This window comes from Procambarus clarkii, chromosome 44 (assembly GCF_040958095.1).
Source record: "Procambarus clarkii isolate CNS0578487 chromosome 44, FALCON_Pclarkii_2.0, whole genome shotgun sequence".
NCBI lineage: Eukaryota > Metazoa > Arthropoda > Malacostraca > Decapoda > Cambaridae > Procambarus > Procambarus clarkii.
Window position 1 is genome coordinate 21,381,612 of NC_091193.1, and position 11,898 is coordinate 21,393,509.

Below are 11,898 nucleotides of genomic sequence, written 5' to 3' on the forward strand. Positions count from 1 at the left end.
TTTCTACAATTAGTTCAATACATTAGCCTAAATCACTGCAAAATAAAATGCTTATATTTTGCTCTGATTTTAAAATTGTTTACATTATTGTTCATTATTAAGGTATTTTTACATATTTATTCATTTAAGGAGCCTCTGAAGACGTGTACTCAGATTATAGTACATAGTTATATGTTTTTTATCCAAAGTTTTTGCATTGAAGTTTGTGTGCATATCTTCAGCTTTCAAAATAGTTAATATTTGTTTTCTAAATTAGATCTTTGTCAGCAAGGAATGGTAAGACCACCACTATATTTTCCAGCTTACATGGGGTTGAGGGAAAAGGAGTGTAACATTTACATAGATCCAAGTGCAATTAAAATTGAGGGGGGTAAAGATTTTTAAATTGTTACCTGTTTGTTTACACTAATTTTCACAATACTCAGAAGCATCATGGAGAACGAGCAGTATTGTACTCCGGCAAATGATGTGCAGCAGTCTCTCCACTCCATAGACTAGATGTACAGTGCTCCTTGTGAGTAGTCATGGACAAATATTTAAAATATTCACTCCTTTTATTGTGTAATGTTCACTCACATGGTCTCTTTGTCTCTCGGTATATCTGTCTCTCTCTCTCTCTCACACTTCCACGCAAACACACACTGATTAGGAAGCAACTCTTCAATTTTATGGAGAACAATGAACTTCGCAGTCTAAGTCAACATGGATTTAGAGCAGGAAGATCCTGCCTTTTGCAATTACTCAATCACCATGACAAAATCATGGAAACATTGTAAGAGAAACAAAATGCAGATGTTGTATACACAGACTTTGCCAAAGCATTTTTAAATGTCACTATGGAGGGATAGACCATAAAATGAGATCAGTAGGAATAACAAAAAAAGGAGATGGATATTCAATGTCTTGTCAAACAGAATGCAACAAATAATCAAATAAAATCAAGACTAAATACAGTGAAAAGGTGTGTACCCCAGGACACAGTTCTTGCACCCCTTCCTTTTCTCATTCTTATGGCCCTTCAATCATTCACATTTGGCAACATCTTCCCTCTTGTCATTCCTACCTTGCCCCCATGAAGAGTTCCATTTGTGAAATTTTGTAAGATCTTGGCTGATATGGTGAAAGCTTGTACTTCTACTTTTTGAAAACTCTTTTCCTTCATCATTTTTCTACACACACACACTATTGCACAGTTCACAGATTAGTGTAAGTCTGTGTATAGTATTGGCTACTCCATTGTTTTTCCAATCAAACCTGCGTGTGCCACCTGCCCCCCAGAGCCTAGCATCTTCATGGTGAAACTTATGCAATTTTGTATAATCTTTGTCGGCTACTATTTCTGCATCAATGTTCCTGTGTCATTGTGATTGACTCTCACAATGCTCTCATGCTCTGGAGTCTTAACCCTTTGCATCCTGTTGTGGTTCAAATCTAATACTGGCTGTTACTTATCTATGACAGGTATAAGACAGTCAAATTTTGCTGTGTTCCCAGCCATATTAGAGTTAACTCAAATGAACTTATGGACACCACATGCTAAGCAGCCCATTCATGCTTCCAACATTTTCCAGAAAGGGATTCCTTATACAAATTTCTATCCAGTTATTCATTCTTTAGTACATGACCATTGGCAGGGTAATTTGGCTGGCACTACAGATAACAAACTGTGTGCTCCTAAAAGTGACCTTTTCCCTTATCCTTCCTCCTACCACCATAATAGATGATGGGAAAGAGCCTTGGCTAGGTTGTGTATTGGTCACACCTGTTTAACTCATGGACACTTAACCCTCTGCACTGTACAAACTGCCATAAATCTGTTGACAGGTGGTGAGCTGACCACCATACAGCATTTGTTGGTACAATATATCCTAAGACTTAAAACTGGTCTGCAGTAACCTGGGTAGCAAATGGAGGCCTTAGGTCTCCAGTGAGCATCTGCCATCTTAAAAAAAAATCCTAGCATGCCCCACTGGTGCAAGTAGGCTCAATTTCAAGTGAACTACCATGACTGATGAATGTGCTAACAGCTCCCAGTCACCAATGGCTCACATGATTGAAAAATCACTGAGCATGAAATGCATGACATTGTCATTATGATGTTGACCACCCAAAACCCAATAAAGACCTAACACAGGGATTGGATACAAGTGATACAAACATTGTTGAGGATGATACAGTAAACGTGTACAGTATGCCGATCTTTCCACCCCTGCTGCGCCATCCCAGGTCAACACCACTCCCACAATGTTTATTATTATGTGCCATCTGTCATTCCTGAATGCTCTGATAATGTGGTAGATGACTTTTTTTATTTTTGCCTGGGTTCAGTGACATTGGTTCTGATACTAGTAGTGTAGATGAACCTAGTGCTAGTGGCTCTCATGGTGGTGTTACTAGGCACAGGGTTGCTGTGTCAGCAGTTCACTCTGCAAAGTGCTGGCATGTGTCCAGTCATGGGGGAGAGTGTGGCACCCACTTCAACTGCTGTCTATGGTGGGCTATACAACATAGAAGAGCTTCATCTTCTAGGGAATGGAGTTTTATTTAAGAAGATGCTGGACGTGGTGTTTGTGCCACCACAAGCAGCACAGTACTCCTCGTGTGGGAAGATTGTGAGAGCTTTATACCACAGATACCTACAACTGATGATGTGGATATTAGGTTCTACTGACATTTTCCTGTATACTGGCAATAATGTGAGTGAAAGTGAATATTTGATGGCATATTTTGAAAAACTGTTCATTAAGCATCTTGTTGAAGAACCTAACCAATCCCAGTTTAGCTCATTGCATCTGGCTTCTTACCAGCTTATCATTTGATCTGTTGGGGAGAAACGACCAACAGATTGTGAAAGTCAACTGTAGGTGAAATGTGTGCTTTTCTTGTGCTGTGTATGATGAAATATTCTGTGAAATACGTCATCCAAGATTATTTGAACAATGAGTGTGTTGTTCTAACCCCAGTTTATAGGAAGTGCATGTCTCACAACAGGTTCTTGCTACTTCTAAGGTGCCTACACTTTGAAAGCAAGATAATGTGATTCTTCACTTTCCACAGTATCATTTTGAAAGTGTTCAATGAAGGGAGAGAAAGGTTCTGTGATTTCTTTGTACTGAGGCAGAATGTTGTGATTGACGAATCTCTAGTTTTTTCTAGGAATGCTTTCAAGCAATATATCCCATTAAAATGGCACAGGTTTGGAATGAAGTTCTCTGTGATCTGCATTTGTGAAGCTGCAATAGTGATAGATATGACACATTCTGGTACTGATGTAGACATACTCAGTCACGATTCTCGCAGGTTTTCTTGCAGTGTGTGGTAAAGATGCTTATGGAACCACTGATGAGCAAAGGGGCATGTTCTGTTCTCAGACAATTATTATACCAGCCCCCTTGCTATGTTCTTATTTGAATATAAGACTGGAGTCTGTAGCACAGTAAAGCCACATATGAGAGAAATGCCAAGTGTTTGGTACTGGTATTTCAGTGGGTGATGTCAGCTCAGAAAAAGCAACAAAATTTGGAAGAAAATTTCCAAGGCAAAGCAATTTGCTTTGAAAGACACGTCAGTGAATATGGTGACAACAATTCACACTGGTAAAATGATAGACAGTACCAAATGGAACTTTGAAACACTAGGAAAATTGTATAAACCAAATTGTATCATGGACTACAATGTAAATGTGAAATTGGTCGATAAATGTGACTTGATGGTGGATCTGTTGAGTGTGTGTGCAAAACTCTGAAGTGGACCAAGAAATAGTTTTTTCACCTTGAGGACGAAACGGTGCCGAACAGTTTCAACATGTATTTGGTGAAAAGGCAAAAACCCACCAATCCATACTTTTAGTGTTGCACTGTTGTCACAATTACTTGGGAAGTTTGGCCAGGAAGGTAGTGTTGTGACAACAATGCCACATTCCCAACACTGCTCCCAATAGAAAGACTACCTTGCAGTACACAAGCTTGGTTACATACTAGGTATGAAATTATGTGCTAAAGGTAAATGTGAGTGTGTTATTTGCAAGCACAATGAAGAAAGAAGCAAAAATCTGTGTGTACCCGGTGCGTAGAGTGCAAAGTTGCCTTGTACACCGTCGACTGCTTCAGTGATTAGCACACACTCATGAAGTACTGATTGTGTTTTATTCATTATAGTGTGTGACAGTGTAAAATATGTATATTATTGAGAATTGAACAAGTAATATTGTGACAGCAAGTAATACTGCAGCCAAAGTATGTTTTTTTTTTTTTGAGGTTTCTGTGACCAGGGAAGGTATTTTAACAAAGTATAAAAAAAATGGGGGGGAGGATAATTTTTTTTTACTCGCACAATGAGGTTATCATATTAAACTAACGCGTAGTACTTGGGTAATGGAACAATGTCCTGCTCCTCTTTGTCTGAACTGCATTGTCCCATTTACAGTCATGCACTTCCTTGTTGAATGTCCTGATTTTCCGAATAATCATTCATTTTGTGCTTTCCTCGTGTCCCTCCAGGTCACTTGTCCCTCGATAGAATCCTTGGTGAATCCATTACCTTCGGTGTCGCACACCTTATGTTCTTTTCTCCTTATATTCGCACGCTGAATGATATTTAGTTCCTTTTGAATATTCCATGACACAGTGCTATGTAGTTTTCCCTGGCTTGGCTCCTTTTGATAATTACTTGCTCATTCTTAAATCAGGTATTGATAAAAAAAAAGTACAAATCACAGTTTTGTATCATCTTTTGCAGACGATACAAAAATCAGTATAAAAATTACTTCTGTCAAAGACATTGACTGGGAAAGAGCAGAGGTGTCATAAGTACAATCAGCAAACAATATGAACATGAGAGGTCAACTGCTCTTCAATATCCTCCCTGCAAACAAGAAATATTGGCAGTAATTATCTAAGTAATTACGTAAGTGTAGTTGCAGGATGAGAGTTACGCTCGTGGTGTCCCGTCTTTCCAGTACTCTGTCATATAATGACTACTGATTTGGCCTCCACCACCACCTCACTTAACTTATTCCAACCATCTACCATTCTGTTTGCAAAAGTGAATTGTGTTATATTTCTTCGGCAAAATTAGACACATTCGTGCAAGAAATACCAGACCAACTGGGTTGTTGTGGATATGTGGGCTGCTCCAAGCAACAGCCTGACCAAATTATTACCAGTGAAGCCTGACCCTAGGTTGGGATTGGGGAGAACAGCAGCAGCTAGAACCCACTCCATGTATACAGACCCCCATCCACTACCTACCTTAATAATAATTGCTGGATTTAGTCCCATAAACATACCCACTGCAGTTTTGCCAGTTACCTTTCTCCTCAACACAGTACTGTGTTTACCTCTTTCATGGCCTTATTTTCTAGTATTCTTTTTAGTTTTTATGGACTTATTTTTCTAGTATTTTATTTAGTACTACACACACCAGCCTCCCATGTTATAAAAACATTATTGCCAGCATTTCATTGTTTTATTCTGCAGAATTACTATTTTGTGTGATGCTTTACTCATCAGGCGCTCTCCTTCCTCCTGGACTTAGAAATCGCAAAGTAATTATTCAGTCTTTATGAAAAATAGATACTGTAACTCAAAATAATTTTTAATAATGTAAAGTTCCTTACATACTGTATCTCATTGTTGAATAATTGTGATTATTGATATATTAAGTTCAGTGATCTTCAGCAAGTGCCTTAGATTTTAATTATCTTTAAATTTACTTAATAATTAATATATGTACAATACTTAGTAATTACTGAATACAATATTTTGAGGTTTTTCAGGCACCAGTGTCAAATGTAATGTACAGTGTTCCATTTTTTTTTCTCTACAGATTTACATATACCTGTACAGTACCTCAACTAAAGGAGGATATGGAAATTGTGCATTTTAATCTTCCGAACTTTTAGTGATGATTTATGGACTTCAGAAATTGCTATTATGATAAGAATTTTATGTTTTATAATGGTATCATTATCATAGAGCATTGCCAATGGTGAAAGTTATTTCTTTAGACTACTGTACTATGTAAGGTGTCGACGCTGTGAAAGCCTTTAAATATGGTATATTGTAACAATGAAAATAAGTAAAAGGTTTTGTGTTTTTTATTAATTAAAATGCAGTACAGGTTCAAGAAGGTTACATGTACAGTACTGTATATATGAAAATATAGTTCATGTCCAATGGCTCGGAGGTTCACTAAAATTTTTCTACAGACATTTTCTGGAATCTAACCGTTCCCTAAATAACAATATTATCAAACTTTGTTTTATTGCAATATCAATGAGTAAAACTAAACATGAATACACTGGGAGATTAATTTAGATGTAATTTAGTGGGCGCTGGAGACTGTTGGGAAGATGATGTGTAGCTTAACACTCATAAGCACTGAAAGAATGCCGATATGCTCTATTTAAAAGGAAACTCTTTGTCTCCAAATATACATCTAATACTGTATACAGAAACCTCCGATACTAAAAAATGCACCGAATGTTTCTTTAATTTGTTAAAACTATCTAAATACTAATACAGTAAATATTTAAGGCATACCGTATATATGTCTATAAGGGTTATGCATTTTTTTCTCCCCATTTTCCTAATACATACACAGTACCTGAAACTATGCCTTTATCTTACCTGTAGTGCATATTTTACAAACTGTCATATGCAGATCTCAAATGTATTAGACAAATATAGCATACATCACTATGCTCATGATGAATTTTTTGTAAACCCACTCAACATTATAGTTTTTAGGCCCAGAAGTTAATGTACCAAAATGTGTTAAAGTGCCACTAGCTACTCGGCAGGTACTATATTAATAGAATTTGTGTGTCTGTTATTCATGTTGTAACCATAACCTTTCATTGCTAGGACATATGGATGCATGGTCGCTGGCATGCATTTTGGCTCCTCCATCACGCTTCGCTGCAATACAATAACATGTATTAAAATGTTACACTAAAAGCTTTTAAGGGTATTGGAATTATTTAGCTGTAATTATTTAGTTATACAGTAATTATCATATTTGCCGCCTTATTGAGTGAAGTGGCACCTGCCTGACAAGTATAGGTATAGGAAATTATTGTAGAAAAAAAGGAAGGTTATGGATACAAGTCTTTCTGAATATCACCTGAACTTGGTATAAATCCTGATTAAATATGGCACTACCACCTGCTAGCAAAATCTAGCACTATCTGAGACATTTTCTGCATTATAAATGTAGATGTAAAGTCTTGCTCAATGCCATGTCCTTTGCTCTTTTTTACTCTCAAATTCCTTTAAGTTTCGCTAACTTTATCATCCATTCACTTGACATCGTAAACCCCTTCTCCCCACCCCCTTTGCCCATGGCAGGTGCCTTGTTGTGGCTCATTCACTGACCACATCCAGTACTAGGTTGACTGATGGTTATTTAATGGAACTTACCAACCCCTTACTATCTTTATTGTCATGTGTCACTTGTGTCTTGCATTTTTGAAATGCACTAATTTTCTGGATGATAGGAAGCTATGCTATCCAATCATTCCATTTTGACATTTCTCATTAACACACATCTCGTTGAATTTGATGCCTTTCACATGGATACCCATATCTTTTGTTTTTGTATCAGCATCTTCAATAATACTGTATTTAATTACTTTTAATTACACTTTAATGTGTTATACTGTCTGTATAGCCATACTGACTACAATATCTACATATGTGGGTTTTATGGTAATACAGTACTGTATCTTGGCTACCATAATGTGGTCTTTCACCGGTATTGCCACATCACTGCTATTTATTACTTTCGTATCCTCTCTCCAGGGAGTATAACCTTTACAAACACCTCATCTATACTGCTGCTATCCAATTGCCATACAATAATGTCTAGTTTGGTGTTATGCATCTCATCCTTTAATTCTAGGGTCTTTGAGCTTATATGTACTTGTCTATATGCCAATTAAGAATAGATCAAAAACATTAAAATCTAATAATTCCACAAATAACCTCATTACTGTAATAAGTGTCACGGTTTCCCATTGTTGGGACCAGGAAGCCAATTAGACTTATTGAGGTCCCATATAACTTGCTTTGCCCTAGATGGAATCCATAACAGTTACCTAACTCCAAAGGACTTAACTTGCTCTAAGTCAAGGGTGGGAAACCTGCAGCCTTTTATGGAACTCAGTGCACCCTTCAAAAGCAATATAAATTAATTAAATTTCTTTTGTAAGTTTGGGACATTTCAATGCATACAGCTCATAATACAATGCCTTATGAAATCGTTATAGATGAAAAGGAGGTGACAGATAGAGGAAACTGTAATTGCAAGAATTCTTCTTGGATACAAGTACCCAGATAAATTCGGATTCGGGATGGAAACAATGGTCTAGCATTAGAGTTGCAGAATGAGAGGGCATTTTCTGGACCACTTACCCGATAGACTGGCCACCTAAGAGACATTAGATATCCTTTCCTAACCTTAAGTTAGAAAAACACTTTGTCTAAGATTTCCTCATATTGTACATTCTAGATAACAAAACTTAAGGGTTGTAAGATGTTAATCCCTTATTTGACAGTGTTCACTTCAGACAGGTAAGTCCCAGCTGTATCTGTGTGAAAGTGACAAAATGAACAAGCTAGCAAATTTTCTTTCTATCAAAGGGTGTTGTACACGCTGCTATCCAAATAAATGGCCTCCAGGACAAAATTCATAATAATTTCAACTTGCAAGCAGTGAGAGTAAAAATGAAGCAATTAATTGCAATTTAGTAACTTTCACCTCATGAATAATCACACCATTTACTCAGATACCTACCCCATAGAGTACAGATGACCACTTGGGCTTGCAGGTAAGTCCCGCACCACAAGGACAAGAGTATGTGTACACCCGTGAACCATAATAGTTCCGAAGACGGTTCCCTGGAGCACAGTACTCGCCTGTAGAGATGTACAATTGTAAGAGTAAGATGAAAGGCAAGAATAAGAAAATGGGGTAAGTAAGAGAAAAGGGCAAAGCTCAAGTCAAATCACATTTAATTAAAATCTTAAACCATTTATATATGTATTGTGAAAGTGAATGGTCAACCGCAACAAGCCAGGACTAAGAATCATGTTGGGCATGTGTATCTGTGCCGACAAGACTGTCTGTGAAAAGCAGAGGCAGGAAAGATTACTCATCCTGTAGCTGGTCTTATAAAATAGTCCCTAACATGACAGGCTTTGTTTATGTCTGCAGACTTAACACTTCTTTTGTATCCCTCAAGTCTGTCTCAAGTGTACGGACACTTTCACCAAGGTATTTGAGAGGGTAAGACGAACAGGAAATAGAATAGACGTCAGTAGCATTGGAAGGAGGAACAATGTGAACCAGATTACTACGAAGAGTAACTTTGTCGAAAGGCAAGTTTTAGAGAACGAAGAGTGTTAGTGAGACTGTTGAGTTCAGATATGAAGGGAAGGCACAGCAGTGTTACTAGTGTTGGAAGCTAGTTTGGGATGAAAGTAATTTCTTTTAACTTGAGAATAGGCACGGTTGATAAAATGTAAGGGGTAACCAAGGCGAGAGAAAGACTTACAAATAAAATATTACATCAAGAAACTGAGGGTCACTGATGTGTAGGGCCCGATACCACTGTGCATAGGCTTGCGGTAAACACACGAGCACGCGAAATCAGACATGGAACTGTGAACATGAATGTCAAGAAAATGAAGAAGATAATTAGATTCCTAATTCTACTTTGAAAGTGATAGGAGCCAGATTGTTACAAGAGGAAAGGATGAAAAAGACTAGTCATGAAGCCACAGCAAAAATTGAGTTTCTATTTTCTGATGTGTGTGGTTTTGTCATATCTTCAGCCACGTTATTGTGACTCGTCGTCTGCAAATATATTTTAGTCGCAAACATAGTCTAGAGCTAAAGAATATTTCTGAAGACCATATATCTGTATATGACCATTTCCTTATATGTTCACCTAGCAAAAATAGTTTTTAGTTTGTAAATTGTGGATTACACTTAGGGAATGATCAGGGGTTGGCAAACTTGACTTCGAAAAGTCTTTTTAGGCTTTCTGTTGCTGATAAGTATCTAGTAAATGTCATGTAGACAAAATTAACTGAGGGTAACTTGCCTATCTGTCTGAGTGGTTGACATATGCCTATGGGCCGTCGGTGTCGATGTCCAGTCATGAGACAACAGCCACTGGTACAGTCGATGTTGTCACTGCAGGTGTCACCCAGCGTCGTCGGGAACATCAGACCCTGCCGAGGATTATACACTTCAACACGAGTCAAAATATAAGTATAATACAAATATTGTATACAATGGTAATAAATTTATTTATATACATGACTTCCTGTACCAGAGAACAGGATTTATTATTTTGGTCTTGTAAGTGCAATGTGCGAGGGAATCCATATCAACGCGGCCAACCCCAGCAACGCTCACCACTCAACAGTAGACCAATACAGTATCACTAGCACAAATCAGCATCAAGTACCCTAACATGACAGTAATAATGATTATATATATATATATATATATATATATATATATATATATATATATATATATTACATATATAAACATATATAGCACTCGGTAGCAAATAACAATCAGCAGCAAAGACGTAACATGCATTTGTGATATCCCTGCCCCCACCCTTGTTTTTTTTTGGGGGGGGTGGGGGTAGTAAAGACGAAACAGAGGCATAAGTGAAGGGAAGTATAGAAGTGGGAAATACAGTGAGAGGTATGAAAGCAGGCGGGCTGTCCGCCTTGCTGATACGATGGGGGTCCCCCCCCCAAAAAAAAATGGCACACATCCCTGGGTCCCCCCTTCCCCCCCCCCCCCCCCCGAGTGACACCCACCCCTGGTCTCGCCCCCCAGTCACACCCACCCCTGGTCCCCCCCCAGTGACACCCACCCCCTGGATCATCTCGTCCACTATCCACACCGCGGTCAGCAGGACCTAATTCACTCTTCATAACTAGATAAATCGGCCCTCAACATTCCTTAAAGGGTGGGAGCCACAATTCCCTCCTCCCTGATTGATCCTCAGACGCCGTGGAGACTCCCGTGGGTGAGACTGGCCAGGAGCTTGTGGACGAGACTACGGGATGAACAATCTAAGCACTAACGCTGAGGTTACACACACACACTAGAGACGAATAGGCAAGGAAAAATTTACGACGCTGGAGCTGCTATATACTTTATTGCATTTCTCATCACTTTGAACACGGTTCACCAGCTCCCCATCTCCATGTTAATCCTGTAACTACTAGGAATGACTACAGGCGATTACACAACGGTGCGGACACAACGATAGATATATGCACACGACCACAACATACACGACAGCAATGACGGCTAAAGACGACAACTACGAAAACGATCAACGACACTAAACTACATAAAAGGGATAACGAAGATCGACGTAACTTTTTGCAGACATCTACGCTTGTATTATTTACTAAAAAGCATAATACGCGACACAATACTATGCATCATGACGCACAATACCATCATTCAAGGCCAGGGAAGGTGTTAGATAAACACAACGTTTTAGAAGCAAGAGTTACTTTGTGACTTGCAAGATATTTCTTAAGGCCGCGCGGGGAACACTTGACCATCGACAACTCTTATAATGATTTAGTAGGCTGCAGTGTCCTAAAACTATGTATAATTGTTAAAATTTGTACTTATATTAGCTACTGTTGATGGATGGTACAAATAAGTTCACATTTTGTACGAGTGTCCATAAACTAAACCTAACATTTGCAACCTTAGACCTAATTTAGTAAATAAATTTTTACTTGGTCTAGCAAACGTTAAATTTCGTCATTGCCATCTTTCACTGACTTTTAACCAAATTAAGTTATAAACCGACTTTGTTTAGTGTGCAACAGCCTATATTTTGAA

At 38.2% G+C, this 11,898-nt stretch overlaps 2 protein-coding genes across 8 annotated transcripts in view; one reads left to right on the forward strand and one right to left on the reverse strand.

Annotated features, from left to right (window-relative positions):
• Window positions 1-6,707, forward strand: part of G9a (histone-lysine N-methyltransferase G9a) — a 51,327-nt gene extending 44,620 nt beyond the window's left edge. For 6 of the 7 annotated variants that reach the window (XM_045725808.2, XM_045725811.2, XM_069300788.1 and 3 more), the window contains one exon: window positions 426-6,707. In XM_045725808.2, the coding sequence (XP_045581764.2) occupies window positions 426-498 (73 nt within the window). In that variant the 3' untranslated portion in view covers window positions 499-6,707. The remainder of the gene's footprint in view (window positions 1-425) is intronic. The other variant, XM_045725809.2, reaches the window with a different exon arrangement.
• Window positions 6,083-11,898, reverse strand: part of LOC138349746 (uncharacterized) — a 31,886-nt gene continuing 26,070 nt past the window's right edge. The window contains exons 3-5 of the mRNA XM_069300791.1: window positions 10,109-10,238; window positions 8,797-8,918; window positions 6,083-6,920 (exon numbers count right to left, since the gene is read on the reverse strand). Coding sequence (XP_069156892.1) covers window positions 6,792-6,920; window positions 8,797-8,918; window positions 10,109-10,238 — 381 coding nt within the window. The 3' untranslated portion in view covers window positions 6,083-6,791. The remainder of the gene's footprint in view (window positions 6,921-8,796; window positions 8,919-10,108; window positions 10,239-11,898) is intronic.